Raw genomic sequence first — 25,832 nt, 5'->3', positions numbered from 1 at the left:
ACCTACCCCCACAAATGTAACAATATATATATATATATATATATATATATATATATATCTTTCCTTTTTCCTTTCTTCCTCTCGGTGTGTCAGCCTACTGCATCTATATATTTGCGGTGTTAAGCAGACATTTATAATCAGTAGAACTTCACATACATATTGGTATCTATCAGTGCACTGTGTTAATATATTAAATTTTACATCATACAGTATCTCGAGCAGTGTGGGATGAGAGATCCATTATTGTGTGGCACTCGATGCGAGCTTGATGCCTGTGGTGGGGATCAGGAGCCTGTCTGTGAAGAGATGACGGTCGCTAACCCAGGCGACTTGTTTCTTTGAACAAAGGGTTTGATCCTTCTCTTTGCACACCTCTCCCCTGCATAGCGTCATGATCTCACGGTAGTGTGAAGTATTCTTTTATAGAGATAAGAGTTTTCTGGTTGATCAGGCTAATTATTAGGTATAGACAGCTGGTGGGAAGGTTGCTAAATCGAGAAATGGAATAGAAGGGAACATGATACAAGGAATAAATTAGGGGAGGAAGTGGGAGGAGTGGAAAGAAAAGGGAAAACTGTCCAGGAAGAGAGGGGGAATGTAGAAAGCATATGAAAGGTTAAAAAATGTAGACATTTTTTGGTTATTGTAGAAAATGACTGCTGTACTGTCAATGATAAAAGCAAAAGTGATGTTTTTGTCAAATAACAAAACCTTACCCTACAGAAAAGTATTGGTCCAACAGAATGGTGTAAAAGTATCACACTTGTCTTTGAGCTGTCTACTCTGTGTTTGCATCTCAACCCGACGATAAACTGTCTGCAACACCCTACAGACAGCGTGTTGCATCACAGTGTTGTTTGCATCCCTTGGATGGATGTTAATCTGGGTGTCCTGTCTGCCAGCATTACTCCCAGATGTTAAGATCCCATGGTGTCTTTTTCCAAAAAGTAGGTGTTTTATCGCCAGCACCCTGAGCATATGTCTTCATATTTCAGTTCACTAGTCAATAGCCGTTCCCTCCAGGAGCATTTGAGAAGTAGTAGGGAGGCATGTGGATGCAATTCCTATCCCTTATGTTGTCCTGACAGGAGGATGACATGCAATATCATGTCCTATACATGGGATTACACACAAGTTGAGAATTACATACATGTTTCTCCAACCACTTATATGTGCATGTTGAATCAACATAATACTATATTGGTTCATGTGTCATGTGTGTGCTATATAGAAACCCTAAATATGAATCGTACATATAGAAATGGCAACTTGTTAACAAGCATCACTGCTCTCCATAGGCTTTCAAAAGGGTTCCTGCGGTCGTAACATAATAATCGATAGAACCGCTGCATTAAGCTCTAATTCCTGCTTCTTCTTCCTCTCTATTTGAAAGACAGGCTTTTCAAACAGGTGTGATTATAATTCAACGAACACGAATTTTTTGTTTCAAGTAAATCGATTATTAGCTCCAAACTACGTAAATCAATTATTCGTCTTCAAACGGCACTATTTTTATATTTCTACGACGACAGGAACCACTGTATTAAAGCTGGAGATCCTGCTTCTTCTTCGCGTGACACACAGACCGACGATTCTCCTTTTAGTAATACCATCACATTACCCATAGGATAATTGCACCACCCCCTACAAAGATATGGTGATTGCACCGTCCACCCTACAGTGGCAGGGTACCCTTTTTTCACCCCAACCCCCTCCCCCGCCCTCTATAGTCACATGTCGTGCCGCCTCACTTTCACCTGTGATGGAGAGAACCAGGAGCTGTGTCGAACAAATCAATTTCAAAGACTGTAAAGACTGACCTGAGAAGGGTTAGTTTGGTGGGGCTGGATGGTGGTCGGTGTCGTGCCATTCGGCGTGCATTTGGATGGCCTGGCTCTGGAGCTTTGTGGGACTTGTGGGCCCTGTGCTTCTGGGTGGAAAGGCTTGGGCTTTGGTGGACCTCCTCTTGTGGAGCTCCGTCCGTTGAGGATGTGAGAGAGCGAGGTGGGATCGAGGATTCGTGCAGGGGGCGGCAGCTTCAGAGTCCCGTGGATTGTCTTGTATATGAATGTCTGGCTTAAGCTGCCTGGCCTGGCAGCTTGCTGGTTTTCTACAACATCATGCTGAGAGCGAGGACATGGGATTTGGCGACTCCCTTTTAAGCCATGTCATGCGTGCAGGGGCCTGAGCTTCGTGAGACCCAGCAACATGCTTAATACAGCAACTTCTTGGGCGATTTTGGTGGGGGAGGTTGAGGTGGAAGCGCCCGTGGCTTGATGGGTTTTTCCGGCTCTGGCCCATTGAGGAGGACACACACACGCACAGGGGGGGGGGAGGGGGGCTGAGATCTGGTGGACCCGAGTGGAAGGGGGCCTGAGATTTGGCGGACCCGAGTGGAATTGACATTTGGCGAACTCGAGTGGAAGAGGGGCCTGAGATTTGGCGGACCCGGGTGGAAGGGGGCCTGAGATTTGGCGGACCCGGGTGGAAGGGGGCCTGAGATTTGGCAGACCTAAGTAGAAGGCGGGGGCCTGAGATTTGGCATACCCGAGTAGAAGGGGGCCTGAGATTTGGCGGACCCGAGTGGAAGGGGTGCCTGTGATTTGACAGACCTGACTAGAAGGGGGCTGAGATTTAGTGGAACCTAGTAGAAGGGGGGCCTGCGATTTGGAATACTCGAGTGGAAGGGGGGCCTGAGATTTGTCAGACCAGAGTGAAAGGAAGGCCTGAGATTTGGCGGCAGACCAGAGTGAAAGGAGGGCCTGTGAAAAAATGAGAACCAATGGCGATCGCATTTGCATCGTATTTGCGGTCATTTGCGGCACGCATTCACGCTCACTCACACACATGTGCATGGATTGTGATTTCCACATACACATGCACTATAAAGGTTAATACGCATGTTTAGCATTGGTTTTGGTTTTGCTTTGGCATATTTTGTTTTGTTTATGCGTTATATACATATACACATATTGTGCACATATTGTATTGTATACACTCATGTTGTGTGTGACATGTTGTGTGGTGGTGTGTGTGTGCCCATGTCTTGTGCGTGACATTGCATGTGTCTTGTGCCATGTCATGCGTGCAGGTGGCCTAAATTTATTGGCATGAAATCATAGGCCTATTTGCACACATTGCACGTATTTTGTGCGTGACGTTGCACGTATTTTGTGTGTGACGTTGCACGTATTTTGAGCATGCACGCACGCACAGAATATACGCATGCACACACACATACACACGTGCGCAAACACATACATGCATACACGCTAACAGAGGTGGATACTATGAGACCCGGCAGATCTCCATTCCATCTCCTTATGCTCACCCACGTGTGGGGATCACAGGCAAAATAAACTTGCATGCATACACACACGCACGCGCATGCATACACACACGCACGCACATGCACACACATAGTAACACACACACACACACACACACACACACACACACATACACACACACACACACACACGAACATTGAGACCTGGGAGGGCTCCGTTCCACCTCCTGAAACACGCATTTGGACGTAACAACCAATGACGCGCACACACACACACACACACACACACACACACACACACACACACACACACACACACACACACACCACACTTTTTCGCCTTCATTCACTTTTAAATTTGTTTTCTCCACAACCGCTTGAGCGATTGACAAACCTTTCACCATTGGAGCACCAACCCATGGAGGATATTTCTCATGAAGTTACATGACGTTTGGATGGAAAATAAGGCCAAAAAGTCTGTTTTCTGTCGGCATGAGTTACAGGGTGTTTCGTGTATCAGAAATAAACGGCCTCAATCTCACTTTGCTCCGCTTCGGCCAAATTGGCTGGCAACAAGTCCCTCTCCTACTCCCCCCCCCCCCCCCCAAACATGATTAACAGTAAATATCATGATAACATTTCAAACGTACACTGTGCATTGACAAGCCCCAGATATGACCTTCCCATCGGTGTTAAGAAACACAAGTGTTTGGTTAGAATGCACCATACACGAAGCTTCGGCCTTTCATGGGCGTACATCGTCGAGAGTTTTTGCAATGATGACTGCAACATATCAACTTTTTGGACGAGTTGATCAGGAAGTTCTGCAACTGTTTTGTTGCGTCGAGGACACGCCTTTCCTGCAGGTACGTTTACAAATACTTTCAGCTTCTTTAAAAGTTTTTTAGTCGTTTAATCTCACAATCCTTACCGAGGAGGTATGAAATATGTTGCACAGTCGGCGTGGCATTGTAAATGTCATTCATGTGGGTACAGGCTTTGGTCATCAAGGGCCAACATGACAACCGGTATACCCCTCGCAGTTTCCACCATGAGGAGGAGATGGTGTGGTGGACGGTCTGCCGACTTTGGGGATTTGTGTTACAATTTTACTCAGAAAATGCGCATAGATTGCTATACCTTGTGGAGTGGTCCTGTCAATCATCTATCCCATTAGAAGCAATGTGACGTAGGCCATAAATATTGACACCATTTCCGTTTGCCCAAACGCTGTCCTGAAGATGCTTTGAAGCTAGCCATCAGACTTTTGGTGGAATTATAGTGCGGCAGATAGGTGAAATATTTGGGAGAATTGTGCCTTTGATGATACAAGGACGAGAGTTGGCACACAGTCAGAGTATGCCCTAAGGAAGATATTTGGCTATAGGACCATCGCAGGTTTGTCCTGTGACAACAATGGCGGCCATTTTTCAAAAAAGGACAAATCTGCGATGGCCCTATAGCCAAATATCTTCCTTCGGGCATACTCTGTGTGACTGTGTGCCAAATGCCATGCTTGTTTCATCAAAGGCACAATTCCTGCACCTATCTGCCATACTATTAGTAAAGATGGCGGTAATGAAAAACACATACCCTCAGGTATCTGATAAACCTCAACTATTTGCACTTAGTCCAGTGCAGTCGGTGAGCTCACAGAGTTGTGGATGAATTTTGATGCCTGGCGCGTGCCTTGCCAGGCCATCATTTCGCGCGATGGTGGTTTCCAAGGTCGCATTTGCGGTCAAAAGCGTACCCTCCCGGTTTGTATTCAAAACAACGTCGGGGTCGAGTAGTTTGCGGTTGTGGCGGGGAGAGGGTTGTTCATTGATATTGCATTTGGCCGTGCTTGGTTTTATAATTTTTCCTGATGCATTGTATATTGGATTGTCTTCATGCTTCGTGTGTACAGGGGTGCTGCCAAGGTAGTCCACAGGTATACGTCCTTGCTTCAGAGCTGTTTAGCCTGGGTTTGAATCTTGGCCCAGCTACGAACTGTCATCCTGTGTTTTGCAGTGTGCGATGCCTCGGATGGACTCGAAACTTGGCGTCCTGTCTGTCAGTATTAGTTGGTGGATATTAAGACGTTGTCCTTCACAAAGAGTATGCAAACTGTCACTGGCACTCTGACTAGATTCCAAATGCCCCCTCGAACCTACTAGTCAGGTTCACTATGTTAACAAATATAATTTCGTTCAAAAATTTGGGAGATTAGCAAACCTGTACATTTTTGGAATCATCAGAGCATGGAGAATCCGAAAATCAATGTTGACATTTGCACCGACACGTGCATGGCCGCCATTTTGGATTTTCAAAATGGCCGCCATAAAATACATATTTTGCGCTATCTCGGCTTCTAGTCAACCTAGAAACTTAATTAAATATGCGAATCCTATGTTTTCTGTGTCAAGGAATGCAATAAAGGCCTCAAAATAGTGCTCAGGATTATAGAAAAGCAACAAGCAAAGGTGATTGAAAACCATTGTCTTTATATTTGTGATATAACTATTACATAATACATGATATTGCAAGTCCTTTGAAGTTATAGGTATGGGTTTATAAAGCAAGAAAGCAGCCTTGTTAGTATCAGATTGAACTATAAGTCCGATACACAGGATCTACTAGGTCTACACCGTTCAGGAATATGCTTTTACAGATCTTCATCACTGTCCTGAGTGTCATTTTCGCAAAGGTGTCTACCCCTTTGTAGATTAACTACAAAGTTAACAATTAACATTAATTTTTGGATTCCTCATGCTCTGAATAATCTAAAACTGTATAGTTTTGCTAATCTCCAAAAAATTTGAGCGAAAAACCATGGTGAACCTGACTATTGTTGCGGATATGAGGACTGTATTGTTTTTATTGTGTGCTTTATTATTATTATTATTGTTTATTCTGCGCCTCCTGCCTCCGGAGCTGTGTAAAGGTCAAAGGGCGTCCCATAATTAGTCCAAAAGCATGCACGTCAGCCAATCATAGAGTACCCCTGTTCAATAGTTATATCTTATTATGTGTTTTAGGGTAAGGCTGTGTCTCCCATTAATTGAAATACTCCATTGCACCAGTGAAAGAGATAGATTCCCTTCATTCCCATTCCCAAAACTTTCATTTCCCCTTTCGTCATTGCCAGGCCTCGAGTGCCATTGCCAAGAACCTCCCCTCCAATTGCCGCCATTGACCACGAGGCAGGGTCGGAGAATAAAGGCGTGTCTCCACCTCGTCATAGAGGGGAGGAGTGAGCCAGCCCCACTCGACCAACCATGAGCCAGGGGTTTGGCTAGAGAGGGCGGAGGAAGAGCGATCGGGGAGGTTCACAGAGGTTGAGGGGCGGGGCCTATATAACCCACGGCAGGGCGTTTCCCAAGGAGATGAGCTTTTACAGAGAGACGAGAGGGAGTCCAACAGTTGGGTCCAAGAGAGGCGCTTTGAGTTGAGTCCGAGAGAAGTCCAGAGTTGAGCTGCAGCTCGAGCCACCGAAACTGCACTTACTGCAGCTCGAGCCACCGAAACTGCATTTACTGCAGCTGGAGCCACCGAAACTGCATTTTTACTGCAGCTGGAGCCACCGAAACTGCAGCCACAGCAGCGTGAGGCCTGGACGGCAGTTTGGAGCAGGGCCGCGAAGGAGCGGCGGCTGCCCAACGAGTCGATCGGCTGCAGGACCAGTTGGACCTCCCTATCCCGCCAACATCCATCTCCCGCCAGTCCTATCATCATTCCCCGCGTGAGTCTGTCCTTGTTTGTTCTGTCCCTGGGTTAATTAAGACTGTAGGTAAGCTAGCGTTGCACTGTGTAATGTGTATCTAATATCTTCTGTAAATTATTTTCTTATCCTTCCTTCTCCTTGGTTATTTTGAGCCTGTAAATAGTAATAAATAGTAATCGTATTTTCAACCCTTTTCTCGTCTTATTCCTTTTCCTCTTTGCATTCGGTCGCTTTAGAGTTTTCCCGATTGAATAGCGGTGGCGCGATCCGGCCAAAGTTTGGGGCAAATCGGGTATTAATCAGGGAAGCACTGTTCGGCCGCGGCAACACCACCGCTCGGTAAAATAACATCTTTAACTGCGTCCGTAACAATTGGTGTCTGGGAGTGAGATACGGACCCGAAGCGCGCTTAACGCGCTCAAAATTACAAGCTGCTGGAAATTTGTGTTGTAAAGCAAAACCCGAATTTTGAAATCGCGCCATGGCTGGTCAAGGTGATCGGATGCCGGTGGGTGAGCTAGAGGAGGGGTTAGGAGTAACCCAGGACCTCGGGGTAATGTATATGGAGGAGGTGGTTGAGGGGGTATCAGACGCACAAGATGGCGTCCTCGCGCACGTGGGTGTAGCGGCACCAAATTTTGCCGCGCCCGTGACCGTAGCAGCACCAAATTGCGCTGCGCCCGTGGTCGCGGCAGCCGAGCCAGAAATGCCAGAGTACATGCGAGTCTTTATGATTCAAATGATGGCAAAAATGGATGCCCAAAATGATAAGTCCACCCGAGAGCGAAGAGAAATGGGTGAGCGGTTGGGAAACCAAATTGTGGGATTGAGGGCTGATAGTGAGCGACAGGGTGAGCAAATGGGGGGCAAAATGGGGGAAATGGGGGGCAAAATGGGAGAAATGGGGGAACGGCTAGAAGCTAAATTTGAGGGGTTAGACAACGGGATAAAAGAGGTAAAGAATGGGTTAACGGGGGTGGAAAATAGAATGGCTGCCCAGGAGAATCAGTTAGAGGGGGTGAAAAATGGGTTAATGGGGTTAGAAAATAGGATGGAAGACAAATTGCGGGAAATAGGGGAGCAATCCACCCGGGAAATCGAACAGATGGGGAACCAGATGAAGGAGATGAAAGAGGAGATACGACGAGGTGTGAGTGAGGAGGTCTCGGGGGTACGCGAGGAGGTAAAGCGAGGCGAAAAGCGTATAGAGAAAGAGGTGAGGAATAATACGGCGAGGTTACAAGGGGGAATGGAGGGTCTGACGAAGGGAGTAGAACAGCTGACAGTGGGACAAAAGGAACTCGTGGACCAGGTGGAAAAGAACACGGCAATAATCGGGGGGTTAAAAGCGACACAAAAAGACATTAAGAACGAATTAATAGCAACACAAAAGGAATGTCAGATGGTACATGAGGGGTTGACGAAGAAGTTGGAGGAGGTGACAGAAGTAATGGAGACGAAGGACCGAGAGGTGAGGACGCACATAGAAACGGTTAAAGTGGCATTAGAGGAAGAGATAGAGGGGGCGCACAGGGAGATGAAGGAGGTAAAGGAAAAATTTGAGGAGGTGGAAGAAGGGGTGAGTGAAATTAAGAAGAGACGAAGGGAAACTAAAAAGGAGATAAGGGAGGAAGTGATGGAGTATGTGCAAGGTCTGTGTTCAAATCATGATGATGTGCTCACTAACCAAATAAATAGTTTGCAGGTGGCAGAGGAGGTGCGACGACGAGGTACCGAGGTGAGTGACGATATACGCGGAAATGCATATGGTGTGAGGGGAGATTCAGTCGGCTTGGGGCGTGGTGTAGACCCGGGTGTTCGTGAGGGACCAATGGTGAGATGTATGACTGGTCCGGAGTACATGGAAAGAGGAGGTGTGCAAGGAGGTCTGGCTATGGGGAGTGAGGGGGGTGCTGGTGAGCAAGGGTGTGCGGGTATGGAGTGGGTAGCGGGCTGCGGCAGGGCGACCCAGGCATCGACACCACGGGGGGTAGTGTTTGGAGGGACGGGGGACGCGCGGGAGCCCCCCGGGAATAGCGTACTGTGGGAGCCCGAGCGGTTTGGTCCCGCGTTGATCCCGCAGGGAGTGACGCGCGGAGTCCGACCTTCGGGCGCCCACAAAGTCCCACTCGCGCCGTATGACGGCAAGAGTGATTTGAGGGCGTACCTGGCACAGTTTGAGTACGTGTGTAAAGGCAACGGTTGGAATCCGGACGAAGGTGGAGTACACCTGGTAGGAGCACTGCGCGGTGCGGCGGCGGAGGTGCCGACAGCTTTACCACCGGGTGCTCTCACCCTGCCAACTCTCCGTGCGGCTTTAATTAACCGTTTCGGTATCGAGCAGCAAAGCGAGCTTGTTAAAGCTCAACTTGTGCAGCGTAAACGCAAGCCACAGGAGACCATCGGGGAACTTGCTCACGATATTCGCCGCGCAGTAGGGATTGCACACGCGGACATGGCAGCGAGTTCCCAGGAAAGCCTGGCGCTGGATCACTTTATTCAGGCCCTTCCGGATCTGGAGCTCCGACAACAGCTCGCCATGTGGCGCCCGCAGACCATGAGTCAGGTGGCCGACGCTGCAGCCCAACCCTGGCCCGGGGAGGCGAGCGCCATGCAGTGGCGGTGCGTCAGGTGGGGCCCGAGATGGGGGGCGGCCCCCTAAGGCGTCTCGCGGGACCTGGACCATGGCAGGCGGCTCCAGTGGTGGCCCCCGGTAGTCCCCGACAGAGTACCCCAATTCGGACATACAGGGGGGGGGGAATTTGGAATACCGGAGGCAAGCACCTTACCAGGTGAGGTGCTATAATTGTGCTAGGATGGGTCACCGTGCGTGGGAGTGTCGAGCTCCGTGCCGGGACGTTCCCCGCCAACCGATGCCCTCAACTCCGCCCCGTATCGATCGGCCTAGCCGACCTCAGACACCCCCCCCCCCCCCCCCCGCCAGGGCCCGGGAAACTAGAACGTGCCGGGCATGCAGGGCGGTGTTCGGCAATAGGGGATGGAGAGAAGCCCTCGTTGACGCGACAGGTCATCCATTGTGGCCAAATTGGAACAGGTAGTTTGACAATTCGGTGCAAAATTGCCGGCGTGGGGGTAGACGCCGTAGTGGACACAGGAGCTAGCGCCACGATCATCAGCCCCGTGGTCCTTAATTCGAGTGCAGACGGCTGGGGTAAAATCCAGCGTCTGGAAAATCATAGCTTGCAGCTGGCTACCGGGGCAACGGCTCCGATCATAGGGCGTGGTTTGGTGACCCTCAAGTTGGGATCGGTAAAGCAAGAGATAGAGGTTTGGGTGGCGGAGGTGTGCGACCCGTGCTTAATAGGGTTGGATTTGTTGACTGCCGGCGGTTGTAAAATCGACTTGGGCCGGGGGATCCTGCAATGGGGGGTGGAAGAGCTACCATTGGAGGGGGTGAGCACGGCCGATAGGGTGGAGCTGGAGGCTCCTGAGGCCGTGACCATCCCTCCGGGGGCCGAGGCCATAGTCCCGGCCCGATGGTCAGCCCGCCCGACATGGCAGGAATCCTGCGGCCTGGTCGAACCGGTGGCAGCGCGATCCATACCTGGTTTAATCGTGGGCCGCACCCTTGTAAAAACGGACGGGTCGGTAGTGGCCGTCCGAGTAATTAATATTAGCACAGAACCACGCACTATGGTAAGGGGCACGAAGATAGCTGGCTGCACCCCAGTTAGAGAAGTCGCGTCAGTGAGGGGCGAGAACATCCAGCCGAGCCGGCCCCAGGGGGAGCCTTCAATAAGTTCTAGGAATTGGCCCGATCCCATTTGCGAGATGGTAAATCGTAGTAGTGTAGAGTTGGGAGGTACCCAGAGGGAGGCCTTACACAAACTGGTTGGGTCCCATTTGGACCTCTTCTCCTTGTCCACCGAGGATATTGGACGTACGGGCCTGGTGAAACATCAGATCCACACCGGTGAGGCCCGGCCTATTCGTCAGGCCGCCCGACGGCTCCCTTGGAGCAAGAGGGCGGAAGCTGACGAGCAGGTTGAAAAAATGCTCGACGCAGGCGTGATCGAGCCCTCGGGAAGTCCTTGGATGTCACCTGTTGTGCTGGTCAAAAAGAAGGATGGGACCACGCGCATCTGCGTGGACTATCGCCAGCTAAACAACGTGACACACAAGGACTCATATCCCCTGCCAAGGATTGATGACACCCTCGATGCCGTTGCGGGCTCAAATTGGTTCACAACTTTGGACCTCAAGAGTGGGTATTGGCAGGTGGAGATGGATCGGACAGGGAAGGAGAAAACGGCATTTTCCACAGGTAAGGGGCTGTATCAGTTCACTGTGATGCCGTTTGGTTTGTGTAACGCCCCCGCCACCTTTGAGAGATTAATGGAGCATGTGCTAGGCGGCATGCTATTATTTTGTAGCTGTGATGCATGCTACTATTTGTAGCTGTGATGGAGGTGCTGGCTCAGACCGTAAAGGAGGGTTTAACGTGGGAGTTGTTGTATGCAGATGATCTGGCGTTGATTGCGGAAAGTATGGATGGACTGAAGGAAAAGATGAACAAGTGGAAGGAATGTATGGAGACAAAAGGTCTGAAGGTGAATATCGGAAAGACAAAGGTGATGGCAAGTGGTAAAGCATGTGGTGAGGTGGAAAGAACTGGGAAGTGGCCGTGTGCTGTGTGCAGGAAGGGTGTCGGAGTGAACTCCATTCAATGTACAATGTGTGCTGAGTGGGTTCATCAAAAATGTAGTGGTCTGAGAGGGTCATTAACCAGTGTGGCAGCTACATTCAAATGTAAGGTGTGCACAGAGGGAGCTGCAGATGGAGGAAATGTTGAGTTGGATCTTGGAGACGGCGTGAAGCTGGAAGGTGTGAAAACATTTTGCTACCTCGGAGACATGCTGAATGGAGAAGGTGGATCAGACTCTGCAACGGTTGCTCGAGTGAGATGTGCATGGAAGAAGTTTCGGGAACTGAGTGGCATGCTGATGAGGAGGAGAGTGTCGCTGAAGCTGAAGGGAAAGGTGTATGCTGCATGTGTGAGAAGTGTTATGATTTATGGGAGCGAGACATGGGTAATGAACGTAGAGCAGCAACGAAGGCTGGAAAGGGTGGAAATGCGAATGGTTCGATGGATGTGCGGAGTATCGTTGAGAGAGAGGAAGACAAATGATGAATTGCGAAAGATGATGGGAATATTGCCTGTGATTGATGCTGTGAAGAGGAACAGGTTGAGATGGTTTGGTCATGTATTGAGGAAGGATGAAAGTGACTGGTTGAGAAGAGTGATGGAAGTTAATGTAGAAGGAAGTAGAGGACGGGGAAGACCGAGAAAGACTTGGCTAAAGATGGTGGAAGAAGAAATGCGGGCAAGGGGGTTAACAAGGAGAGATGCAGAAAATAGGGCAAAATGGAGAAGATTGTCATGGGGACCGCAAGGCTAACCCCCGCTCTGGCAGGGAACATGGCCTTAAAATGCATGTTGTTGTTGTTGTTGTGTGCTAGGCGGCATGCCATGGCAATCATGCCTGGTATACCTGGATGACGTCCTGGTACATGCCAAGACCTTCCCCCAGGCGTTAGCTAATTTGGACCAGGTGTTCGGGTGCCTCAGGCAGGCAGGGTTAAAGCTGAACCCGAGTAAGTGCACTTTGTTTGCAAGAGAGGTGGCCTATCTAGGTCACGTGATCGGCTGCGAGGGGGTAAAAACGGACCCAGACAAAATTAAAGCGGTAGAGGAGTGGCCCGCGCCACGTACCATCAAAGAGGTGTGGGGATTTTTAGGACTCTGCTCCTACTACCGGTGCTTTGTGGCAAAATTTGCGGAGTTGGGCCGTCCCCTCCACCGGCTTACGGAGAAGGGGACGCGATTTAATTGGACACGGGAGTGCCACGAGGCCTTCCAAAAATTGAAGGGGTGTCTAACATCCGCACCCCTTCTAGCTTACCCCACTAGTAACGGGGCATTTACCCTGGACACGGATGCGAGCCAGGAAGGATTGGGCGCAGTTTTGTCTCAGACACAGGAGGGCGTGGAGAGAGTGATTGGTTACTATAGTCGGGCCTTAAGTAGGCCCGAGCGAAATTATTGTGTCACTCACAAAGAGTTATTGGCTATGCTGGCTGCCATGAACCATTTCCACCCGTACCTGTACGGGCGGAAATTTTCGGTTCGAACTGACCATTCCTCCCTGCAATGGCTCCTGCGGTTCAAGGAACCGGAGGGCCAAATTGCAAGGTGGTTGGAAAAGTTGCAGCAGTACGATTTCAATGTGACCCATAGGGCCGGGAAGACCCATGGTAATGCGGACGCACTCTCTCGGCGTCCTTGTCTGGGGGAAAACTGCAAATTTTGTGCGAGACACGAGGAGAGGGAGCAATTGGGCGATTCTGCCCCGGTTCTCGTCATCCGGGCAACCCGGGTGAGAGGGCCAATTTTGCCACTAACCGCGGACGAGGAATTTGGAGATTTGGCTTGGAGCACGGCCCAGCAGGAGGATCCTGTCCTGGGGCCGGTGTTCAATTGGGTCAAATTGGGGCAAAGACCAAAGGGGGAAGAGGTCACCCCCCTCGGGGCGCAAACAAAGGCGTATTGGGCTCAGTGGCAGACCCTGGAGTTGAAAGGCAACATCTTATATCGCAAGTGGGTGGAGGTTCCCACTGATAGAACTTCCTGGCTGGTGATAGTCCCTGACAAATTCAAGAACGTCATATTACAACAGGTGCATGGTACCCGCTCCGGCGGCCATTTGGGCAGGACAAAGACAATATCTCGGGTCCGCCGGAGGTTCTATTGGGTGAATATGGGGCGCGACATACAGGACTGGTGTCGGAGATGCGACGCCTGTTCTGCCAAAAAGGGACCAGCACGGAGGATGAGGGCCCCCCTTCAATTACATCAGGTGGGGGCCCCCCTTGAGCGGGTGGCTATGGATATTCTAGGACCGCTGCCCCGCACCCGCCAAGGTAATAAGTATATCCTCGTTGTAATGGACTATTTCACCAAGTGGCCGGAGGCCTATGCCCTCCCCAACCAAGAAGCAGGGGTGGTAGCGCAGGCCTTCGTAGAAGGATTTGTATGTCGGCACGGGATTCCACAGGAGCTGCACACCGATCAGGGTCGAAATTTTGAAAGTCAATTGCTAAAAGATGTGTGCAGACTCCTGTCAATTCGAAAAACCAGAACCACGCCCTTGCGGCCACAATCTGACGGGATGGTGGAAAGGTTCAATCGAACATTGATCCAACAACTGGAATTGTTCACCACCACCCGTCAGGATGACTGGGACGAACATCTCCCGTACCTGTTGATGGCCTACCGAACTAGCCAGCACGGGGCCACCGCATGCAGTCCAGCGTTGCTTATGTATGGGCGGGAGTTATGGGCTCCCGCCGACTTGCTATGCGGTCCTGTGCCAGACACCACGGATACACCGCCGAGGGAGGGTTACGCACGTCACTTGGAGGAAGGCGTGGAGCGGGTCCATGCCTTCGCCTGCCGCCAGCTCCATCTGGCGGGGGCCAAGATGAAGCGCAGGTACGACGACCGGAGCCAGGGGAGTCAATACGCTCCGGGGATGAAGATTTGGTTCTTTAATCCCCGGAGACGGAAGGGAAGGTGCCCAAAACTCACCTCCCCCTGGCAAGGCCCAGGAGTCGTCCTGTCGCAAATCTGTGACGTGGTCATTAAGATCAAAATGGGGCCACGGACCCCCCCCTCGGATCGTCCATGCCGACCGGATAAGACCTTATGCCGGCGAGTAGGCGCCCTCATGAATCGCCTCGGCTCTAGATGCCGAGGCAGGACCCAGTACCTCTTGCGACGGGGGCTCGTAGCGTCAGAGGACTGGGGGGATGGTAGTGGGAGATTCCCCATGTGAAGGGATGGCCAATCCACCATCCCTCACAGAGGGGGGCAAAGGAGCACTAGCTTATGGGGTGTATGGCAGTGAAAACTAGCCCGGGTGGGTTAGGATATTGTGTGTAGGGATCTAGAAGAGATTGACAATAGGTAACGGTAAGGTTAGTTAGTGACAATGACACCAGGTAGCTGGGGACGCAGGTAGCTTAGAGTGGATGATAATGACGTGGTATGTGCTTAGTTTAAAGGGAAGACGGGGAGCACTAAGTTAGCAGGGTAACAGGTAGATCAGATGATGCCGTGTGAGTGTTGGAGGTGTCGAGAAGTGTATTGTGAAAAGTGTGTGGTGAACAGGTGTGATTGCACAGGTGTGCATCTGGACAGGTGTGTGGAGCAGTGTTTGAGTGATGGTGATGGTGAGGTGTGTTGTGTTGACCAAATGGTCCAGGAAGGAAGGAGGGTGCAGGTGGCACCAGGTGTGAGTGCACAGGTGTGCAACAACAGGTGTATGTGGTTGTGTGGAATAAATGGTATGGAGTATATGGAGTATTGAATGGATGGTCGTGGAGTGAGTATGGTGGAAATTGTGGAGTGGAGTGGATGGTGCGAAGGTGTGAATCGGGGAAGAGTGGACCCCCATCACGAATACCCGGGGCGGGTAGTGTAAGTGTTAGGTAGAGGGTACAGGTAAATTGTGGTTGGATATTGGCATCTGTGGTGCGAGGTGAAAGAATGGTATTTGGATGGGTGCATTAGTGTTGTGGAAATGGCTGGGCGTGTAGCCTGTTAGTGTGTGTAGTTGGTTTGGGCACTCCACCACTGTGAGGATGTCGGCCAGGTGAGGCCGCAGGTGGGCTCTGGGAGCCGGTAGTTGTGGATGGGGCCCGAGGATCCGGAGGACGGACCCGGGTAGCCCAGTGCCAGAGGGCACCAGGGGGTGACAGAGCCAGGAGGGGCCTTCCCCAATTAGATAGGTTAGGGTGAGGAGCTAGGTAAGCTCGGGTGGCAACTGCAGTGGTGGAGGTGTGCAGGTGGGTAGACCTGCTGGGAGAGCTACACGTCACAGCCCAGAAATTGTACAAGGGCACCGGGAGATGAATCGGGGGAGTGAGACCCCAAATTGAGAAGCACCACAGTTTGGTCAATGGGAATTGGTTTTTAGAACCCATAGTGTAAGTTGGCCAATGGATTGGCAGGGAAAGACCCCGGGTAGTGTAAAGTGTGTTAAAGTCATTTAGAGGATAGTTAGGATTGAAGTCTCCTCGCACCATCTGCATCCACTCACCTGAGGTGACAGGTACCTCCACACCATGCCATGTTTTGATTATTTTTTATGTGCAAATGTTTTGGATTGTGGGACGCATCATGACGTGGGTGTGACATTGTGCTTGATGTTCCATCTCTTCCTCCTTATGAGGGTTGATGACGAATTGGGTGATGGGAAATTTTGAAGTAGAGGGATTGTGGAGACGAATTTGGTATAGGGGAAATATGGGGAGACGTGACAGTAGCGACGGATTGGTAATGTGCAGATTTTGTACATATGGGGTAAGGGCAAGGGTAGTGTAGGTGACAGGGGGGTGACGTACGGTAGGGACGAGCTTTCTCACTTCACCCTCCGTACGCATTTCGCCTTGCATTGCCTTATTGATGTGTACCCTTGTGACCTTACCCCTCGCTCATTTGTCTTCCCCCCTTTTTCTCCCACATGACCTGTGCGCCATTGGGCACCGAGGGGAGCGTGCGTGAGTCCTCCATTGTGCGCCCGGAATTCCCAGAACCAGCTGTCTGCATCGATGCACCACATTATGGACCACATGTCAGTGGCCGAGCACCACTTATGGACCCCATGGGTTGGGGCCTGGCCCCTCTGCTGGAACCGGCCATGAGGGCCCGAAATCTTGCTGGCGGACCTTGGCCACAGGGCACCGATGCCCCACAGGTGATCCACACGTAGTCGGCCCTGTGGGCCATAAATAAAGAAAATAAAATGGACACGTTTGGGCAAGCTTTATTGCAAATAGGCCGCCAGTAAGAAAAGCAAAGAAAATGACAACAACTGGAAGAAATAATAATAGCCAGCAGAGGGAGCCGAAGAGCAAGAGACCACCTGCAGGGTTAGGGGTTGTTTGGTTATTTTTATTATTGAACAGTGATGACTGCACCGATTGGTGCGTTTTTGGGTGCTTTCATGGTGTGTCGATGCAGAGCAGACTGTCTCCCCCCAGAAAGAACAATTACAGGTCCTGGGTTGAGTTTTGTAAATAAAATAGCGTCACTGTAAATAATGCTCCCCACCGTCAATGTATAGTTTGAAGACCATTCCGCAATTCGGTTAACTGTGGGCGTAAGTCTGTTAGGCAGGGTGCAATGGAGCAGCGGGACACATTTATTTATGTTTTAAAAACTGTCGCACTCAGGGTCAGGTTAAAAGTAGAGGGAACTACACCTACGTGTCACACTAAATAAAAGTTGTAGGCCCGGGCCGTGCCTAAGAGGAGGAGGGTGCAGTGTTGCGGATATGAGGACTGTATTTTTTTTGTTGTGTGCTTTATTATTATTATTATTGTTTATTCTGCACCTCTTGCCTCCGGAGCTGTGTAAAGGTCAAAGGGCGTCCCATAATTAGTCCAAAAGCATGCACGTCAGCCAATCATAGAGTACCCCTGTTCAATAGTTATATCTTATTATGTGTTTTAGGGTAAGGCTGTGTCTCCCATTAATTGAAATACTCCATTGCACCAGTGAAAGAGATAGATTCCCTTCATTCCCATTCCCAAAACTTTCATTTCCCCTTTCGTCATTGCCAGGCCTCGAGTGCCATTGCCAAGAACCTCCCCTCCAATTGCCGCCATTGACCATGAGGCAGGGTCGGAGAATAAAGGCGTGTCTCCACCTTGTCATAGAGGGGAGGAGTGAGCCAGCCCCACTCGACCAACCATGAGCCAGGGGTTTGGCTAGAGAGGGCGGAGGAAGAGCGATCGGGGAGGTTCGCAAAGGTTGAGGGGCGGGGCCTATATAACCCACGGCAGGGCGTTTCCCGAGGAGATGAGCTTTTACAGAGAGACGAGAGGGAGTCCGAGCAGTTGGGTCCAAGAGATGCGCTTTGAGTTGAGTCCGAGAGAAGTCCAGAGTTGAGCTGCAGCTCGAGCCACCGAAACTGCACTTACTGCAGCTCGAGCCACCGAAACTGCATTTACTGCAGCTCGAGCCACCGAAACTGCATTTTTACTGCAGCTGGAGCCACCGAAACTGCAGCCACAGCAGCGTGAGGCCTGGACGGCAGTTTGGAGCAGGGCCGCGAAGGAGCGGCGGCTGCCCAATGAGTCGATTGGCTGCAGGACCAGTTGGACCTCCCTATCCCGCCAACATCCATCTCCCGCCAGTCCTATCATCATTCCCCGTGTGAGTCTGTCCTTGTTTGTTCTGTCCCTGGGTTAATTAAGACTGTAGGTAAGCTAGCGTTGCACTGTGTATCTAATATCTTCTGTAAATTATTTTCTTATCCTTCCTTCTCCTTGGTTATTTTGAGCCTGTAAATAGTAATAAATAGTAATCGTATTTTCAACCCTTTTCTCGTCTTATTCCTTTTCCTCTTTGCATTCGGTCGCTTTAGAGTTTTCCCGATTGAATAGCGGTGGCGCGATCCGGCCAAAGTTTGGGGCAAATCGGGTATTAATCAGGGAAGCACTGTTCGGCCGCGGCAACACCACCGCTCGGTAAAATAACATCTTTAACCGCGTCCGTAACACTATACAGGGGGCATCTCGGCAGCATTGCCATACCCCTGCGAGAATTGATGCTTATCCACAGCCAGTTGCTGGATATGAAGGATGATGTCAAATATTTGCAGGAGTGCCCACAAAGCACTAATATTTACCTCCAGCTTAGGAATGGCCTATCAGGCATGAAGTGTCAGATATAACTAGTGCTGGCAAACACCAAACGTTATGTCATTCGGAAATTAACTAAGCAAACTCATTTATCTTGTGTCACTATGATCGACTTGTTCCACGACCATGATTACCCATGATGAATCTTGTCCCTTGATGTCAAGGATGAGGTTGTCTATGAATCAAGTTAGTTGTGTGTCCCAGAGTGGCTTCACAGTCTAACGCAAATGGAAACTGTCTGTCATTGCTAAGACAAGACAAATAATCACCAAGGACAGCATTTTGTGTCGTCTGCATCCAACAGCTCCTGAAAAACCATCGTTTGGGTGTTTGCTTTCAGCGCTGCAAGATTCAAATGCTTGTTGGTCCAGAATCGAATGGCAACTCCTTCGGCATAATTTTGCAAGGCCTTCCGTAGTATGGCTGCGAATAACAATCCAAAAAGGCTAGGTGCCGGTGCACAGCCTTGATTTATACCATTTATGATAAAGGCCCCTGGCAGCTCTCCTGGCGACCATGCCATCATGACTCTTCTGATCATGCCATAAAGGAACTGACGTACTATGCTGACAAATTTGATAGGACAGACAAATTTGCTGAGGGCTTTCCAGAGTGCAGGCCGGATGCCAGTGTCAAAAGCCTTGGTTACATCAACAAATGCTGTGTGCCACAGTTGATGCTGATCCCTACATTTTTCTTGTATTTGGCAAGCAGTGAATATCATGCCAGTTGTACTTCCCTGATGATGAAAACCACACCATGATTCAGCAAGTGCATCATCATTAATTTTGAGGAAAAAAAATCTCGTTAATAGGATTCGGGCAAGAATCCTCCCGACTTTATCACAACATTTATCACTACTTCAAACACATAAAATTAGAATCAGGTGCACCAGCTCAGGTGCAAATGATGAGAACATCTTTAGAGAGGATCTTGGAGGAACCTGTCTTATTTAAACCTCAGACATTTAGTTTGGTTTGCTCTTTGTTGTTGAAGTGTGCGGCGTCACCATGCCGAGATCAAAAGAGCTCTCTGAAGCCTTCAGAAAGAAGGTTATAGATGCCTACGAGTCTGGGAAGGGATTTAAAAAGATCTCCAAACAATTTGAAATCAATCATTCGACTGTCCGGAAGATCATCTACAAGTGGAGAAGATTCCAAACAACTGTCAACTTATTCAGGTCAGGCCGCCCCAGCATGTTCAGCCCGAGAGCAGACCGCAAGATGCTGAAAGAAGTCTCTAAGAACCCCAGAATGTCATCACGGGACCTACAGGTAGCTCTTGCCACTGTTGATGTCAAAGTGCACGAGCCTACCATTAGAAAGAGGCTGCACAAATTTGATCTACACGGGAGGTGTGCCAGGAGGAAACCTTTGCTGTCCAGAAAGAACATCAGGGCAAGACTAAAGTTTGCCAATGAACACCGAGGCAAGGACCAGCACTTCTGGAACAATGTGCTCTGGACAGATGAGTCAAAGGTAGAGCTATTTGGCCACAGTATCAGAAGACATGTTTGGCGAAAACCAAAGACAGCATTTGACCACAAGAACCTGATACCAACTGCAAAGCATGGTGGTGGAAATATTATGGTTTGGGGCAGCTTTGCTGCATCAGGGCCTGGGCAGCTCACCATCATAGAATCCACTATGAATTCTTCATTATACCAGAGGGTGCTTGAGGATAATGTGAGGCCATCTGTCGGAAAGTTGAAGCTCAACCGAAGGTGGACCTTGCAACATGACAATGACCCTAAACATACCAGTAAATCCACCAAGGAATGGCTGAAAAGAAAGAAATGGAGGGTTCTGGAATGGCCAAGTCAAAGCCTGGATCTAAATCCCATCGAGATGTTCTGGGGGGATTTGAAACGAGCTGTGCATGCACGAAACCCCTCAAACATCGCACAGCTGAAAGAATTCTGCATGGAGAAGTGGGCAAAAATTTCTCCCAGTCGATGTCAGAGACTGGTAGACAGTTATAAGAAACGCCTCCTTGAGGTTGTTTCTGCCAAAGGGCGCAATACCACCTATTCGAGCCAAGGGTGTACTTACTTTTTCCACGTGCGAAATTTGAATTTATGTTTATTTAAATTATACAATGGACTACAAAATGTAAATGTTTCATGATATTTGTTATATTATATCACCTTTATCTATCAATATTGTTGAAATGAAGATCAAATAGCTGTATGTTAAAATATGTTGAAAAAGTCAAAACTTTACATGGGGCTTACTTTTTCACGTGACTGTACATACTGTTGCGGTTTTGAGTTTTGTATAATAAAGGTTAAATTTCCCCCTCATAGTTAGTCACACAAACAACATGTAGCCTCGCGATAGTTCAGTTATTTCTTCGTATTTGTGAGCTTAGTCCTTTTCCTGTGTTAGTTTTGCATTGAGTAGAGTAAGGAGAATAGGTCCTTTCATCTCTTCCATTGTCCTATGCCGCCTCCATCGCCTTACGTCTCTTTGTGCTGCCTTTGGTTTTTGGCGCGAATTAACACGAGGCCGGCCTGGAGGGTCGAGTCGGGGGCCGCATGAGGGCGGCAGAGAAGCTGCCGGTAAGCGCTAGCCGCCAATCAGGGCTCACAGGGTGTGGCTGCAGCACTGCGTCACAGGGCGTGGTTGAAAGGTTTGAGAAGGTTCATGTCGTGTCGATATAACCTGTTGGGCAAAGCCACCAGGAGGAGTTCCACCAGCAATTGAGGTACGAGGACTGAGTTGGCATTGAGTGAGGAGTGAAGGAGTCGTCGTACCGCGGTCAGCGGCAGAGGACTTTGAAAGATACGAGATCGGCGAAAGACGCGCATGAACCAGGATACGTGCTCATATGAAAGTAACGCTCGGTTGAGCTTGAAGCCGAGCCGCATATAGTGCATTGAGTTATGCGAGTGATAACGCACTGTGTAACCGCCAGCCGCGCTGAGAGACGCGTACTTTTCCTTCCTACCTCATCGGCTGCCTTTTGTTCGGGAGACGCGCTATGAGGATCCTTCCACCGCTTGCTGGCCTTCTTTGCGGGACGTGCTGGGACCGAGGAGAGCCGGACGGCGCCGTTCCTGGACGACCAAGTCGGCGCGTTTGGCCTGAACAACATCCTGCCTGCAAATTCCCTGTGTGAGTGTGACGGGCCCGAGTCTGGGTGTTAAGAATAAGACTGCTTAAGTTCTGCTCTGTGTCTCTGCTTCTACCGATCATTGTACATACTTGTGGGAATAATAATTAAACCTGTGTTCTTCCTTCCATTCGATTGTTCTTGGGATTTCCACCATTGACTAAGCGTGGTACAAATAGAACCGCTCGAATCGGCGTCCAATAATTAACGGTGACTGCACAGACCACGTGTTACGCAATCCGCTTGGTGTACCCCAAATTACACGTGGCTCGTGTGAGGCTTGCTTCCCCGCTTCCGTGGCATCGCAGGGATTAAGGTACGAGCGAGGATTGTCCTGAAACCCTATCTTGCGTTTGTCCGGAAGAGGCGTTTCATGTCTCTCGGTTCCGCCAAGCCCAGAAAGAACAAGGGGCTTAATCCCCCCTTGGTAAGAGTAAGAAGGGCGGTGGAGAACCGTCACAATTGGTGTCTGGGAGTGGCATTTGGAACCCTAACAAAAATGTTTTGGACGAATTGGCCCGAAAATTGCGAGCGACCGAAATTTAGTTTTTAAAAGCAAAATTTATATTCACACCATGGCTAGCCAAGACGGTCGAATGCCAGTGGGGGTAGATGATAGGGAAGAATTAATGACCCAGGACCCACAGGAAGGGTTGGTAGAAGAGGAGGAAATTGATGAGGGGCCGGCAGCAGGGTTAGAAAATGGCGGCACTTTGCACGTGGCGGCGAGAGCCGAGCCCGAGGTGCCAGCGGATGTGAACCTGTACTTGCCCATGGAGCAACTACGAGCATCTATAGAAATGCAGAGGGACGAAGCAAGGTGTAACAAGGGCGAATTGAAAGAAACAATGAATGGGTTGGAAAACAAAATGGACATCCAAAAGAACCAATTGAAAGAAATGGGGGACAAATCCACCCGGGAATTGGAAAAAATGAGGGTGGCGTCAAATAAAGAAATAAAAGAAATGGGGGAGGACATAAGGCGCGGGTTGAGCGAGGAGGTCGCATTGGGACGCAATGAGGTGACGCGGTGTGAGGAGCGCGTGGAGAGCGAGCTTGGGCAGAGAGCAGCTAAGTTGACCGGGAGTATAGAGATCGCGACACGGGGTGTAGAAAAGCCGACGGCCGCCGAATTGGACAGGGAAAATTCATGCGCGCCGGTGGTCGTCGAAGAAATAATTGAAATAGAAGAAACAATTGGGGCCGAAGAGACGGCAGAGAAAGTAACTAAATCACGGGAGGTAGAAATGGAATGTACGCAAAGTTTGTATTCACACCGTGATGTCGTGCTTGCTAACAAAATATACTCAAAGGCAAAAGTTATTGTGACACACAAACAACAAACAGAATCAGTGTTAAACGTTTACTGCCGCGAATGAAATGTTATTACATGGAAAGACAAATGTTTCAAGGTATGGTAACGATCAACAGTCCATAAGAACAGTGCACCTGGCATATGCAAATGAGCCACAACACAAGAGGGGGTTCACAAGCAAGTTCACACAGTCAGTAGCGAGTGTGTCCACCTTGTGCATTGATGCAGGCCTGGCACCTTCGCCTCATTGAGGCCACTAAACGTCGATGAAAGTCCTTGGGAAGATCATTCCATATCCGAGGAAGGATTTGGTGGAGTTCCTGCAGCGTTTTTGGAGGATTCGGATGACGTCATAAACGTCGCTCCATTTCATCCCAGACGTGTTCAATGGGTGACAAATCAGGGGATCTTGCAGGCCAGGGTAACACATTAACATTGTTCTGATTAAGATACTGCTGTACAACTCGAGCAACGTGTGGTCTGGCATTATCGTGTTGAAACGTCACTCTAGGGCCGTTCTGTTGCAAAAACGGTAAAGCGGCCATTTGCAAAATCTCGTCTCGGTACCTCACAGCATTCAAGTTCCCCTCAATCAGAATCATTGGCGTTCTTGCTGCAGCTGTTATCCCACCCCAGATCATAACGCCCCCACCTCCAAAACGATCCCCTTCCAGAACACATGGCCTGATGTAACGTTCACCTGTGCACCTGTAGACACGTGTCCTACCGTCAGCTCGGTGAAGCTGTGCCAAATGGTGTTTCTATGGACGTTGAATCGACGAGCAACATCACGCTGCGAGGTACCAGACTGAAGCATACCTATAGCTCTCCATCTGTCATTTTCCCCGAGGCGTGGCATGTCGAACTTATTCCAAAACGATGAATAGAGGTGTTTTTCTGACTTCTGCACTTCTTAAGACTGCATTGAGTGGAAATGATAAGCGTCTGGTTGTCTGGCCTTTTAAAGTGAACATTGCTGGCCATTTTTCTCGAATATGTCATGCTTCTTGCAAATTTCATGCAATTCGAACAACAACTGCTTGGTTGCGTTTCTTCGACCATTTTAACACACTCTTTCTCTGGTTCAAATCCAAAAATTCATTCACAAGATTACCAATGAAAAAATTCCATGTCACAATAACTTTTGCCTCTGAGTATAAAAAGTTTGCAGGTGCTGCCAGAGAAGAAGGTCCCCAAGGTGAGTAGGAATAATGGCGGGAATGTGTTTGGCGCGAAAAGGTTTTTGGCGCGCTTGGGATCGAGGCGAAACCCGGGCGGTCGTGGAAGGTCCATTGTGCGGTGTACGAGGGCGACTGGCGCGCGTGTGAGAGAAAAGTGTGCACCGGAGCGTGAGTGTGAGCGAGAAAAGTGTATGATGGAATGTGTGTGGGAAGAGTGTGTAACAGGAGAGTGTGTTACAGAGAGTGTGCAGGAGTGCACACCAGAGCGTGTTGCAGGATGTGTAACAAGAGAGTGCACACCCGGGGGTGTTACCGAGTGTGTAACGGATTGTGTGAACGGCGTGAGTGTGCCTAGGTGTGTAGGTGCGAGTACGGTGTGCGAGGGAGAATGGACACCAGAGAATGTGGAAGGGGAGTGTGCAGTAACAGAATGTATGGGAGGTGCAGGGACGCCTCAGTGTGCGAGTGCGAAGTGGGTCGCGAGTGGTGAGAACGCGGCTCAAGCATCGACACCGACTGGGGTAGCGTTTAGCGCGACGGTTAGCCGACGTGAGCCCTCGGTGAGTTGTGTGCGGCGGGGACCGGCGGGGATCGATGCCGCTGCCGTGTCACAAGGACCGATGTGCACGATTCGTGCCGGACCCCGCCCTGTATGGTTGGTGCCGCGCCGTGGCGGAAAAGGCAATCGGCGAGGTTCAAGGGGAGGTAGGAGATTTCGGAGCCGCGCACCTTTGCGGGTGCGATGCTCCGACCATGGGCGGGTGGGTCATCGTGCGTGGGACCGCGAGGCCCCACGCAGGGATGGGCCCCTGAACCTCGGCCTGTCCATGCCTCCTCCCCTGGATCGAAAATGCCGGACGGACCCAACCTACAGGAGACAAACCAACCGAATGGATCGCTCGGCCTTTCGAAGCCGAGCTGTGACGATGTATTTCCGCACGAAGAGGCTCAAGTATAGTGGACGAATGAGGATAGTGTACCCTACGTGGGGGAATGGTAATTTGACCATTCCTCACACGGTCAGGCCCCATGAGCATTGATTAGGGGGATGGCAGTGACAGGCACATGGGGGGCCAGCGATGGTTACCTCCATGGGGCACCGAAGCTAGCCGAGGGAGGGCTGGGATAATTGTTAGGGAATTAGAAGGCAGACTGTAGAAGACATGAGATTTAAGTAGGGACATCTGAACTATAGTGGGGACGTAGGTAGTTTAGATGGTTGTTAATGAGGAAAGGAGTGCTTAGTTTAACGGGACGACGGGGAAGCAGAAGTTTTAGGGGAAAAGCAGCTAGATAGATGATGCTGTGTGTGTGAGGAATTGTGTATTGAGATAAATGGAGTTGTGTTGAAGTGTATGGGAAGAAGTGTGTGAGCACAAAAGGTGTATGGAAAAAGGTGTGCGAAACAAAAGGTGTGAGACATAAATGGTGTGTGAAAGTAAAAGTGTGGAATGCTTGGAGTGGAATAAAAGGTGTGGAATGCATGGTGCGAAGGAC

General features: G+C 49.9%; 1 protein-coding gene across 5 annotated transcripts in view; it reads left to right on the top strand.

Moving 5' to 3' along the window:
* LOC137428362 (protein kinase C alpha type-like) overlaps window positions 1–25,832 on the top strand; it is a 550,957-nt gene that overhangs the window by 504,645 nt on the left and 20,480 nt on the right. The window contains exons 16-17 of one of the 5 annotated variants that reach the window (XM_078778902.1): window positions 6,672–6,685; window positions 15,961–15,967. The exons of the other annotated variants lie outside the window; for them this stretch is intronic. Of the exons in view, the coding sequence (XP_078635028.1) occupies window positions 6,672–6,685; window positions 15,961–15,967 (21 nt within the window). The remainder of the gene's footprint in view (window positions 1–6,671; window positions 6,686–15,960; window positions 15,968–25,832) is intronic. 5 annotated transcript variants of the gene reach the window in all.

Source organism: Myxine glutinosa, chromosome 5, assembly GCF_964187855.1.
Source record: "Myxine glutinosa chromosome 5, kmMyxGlut1.1, whole genome shotgun sequence".
Lineage (NCBI taxonomy): Eukaryota > Metazoa > Chordata > Myxini > Myxiniformes > Myxinidae > Myxine > Myxine glutinosa.
The sequence above is the reverse complement of the archived record's forward strand: the minus strand, read 5'-3'. Positions and strand labels throughout refer to the sequence as shown.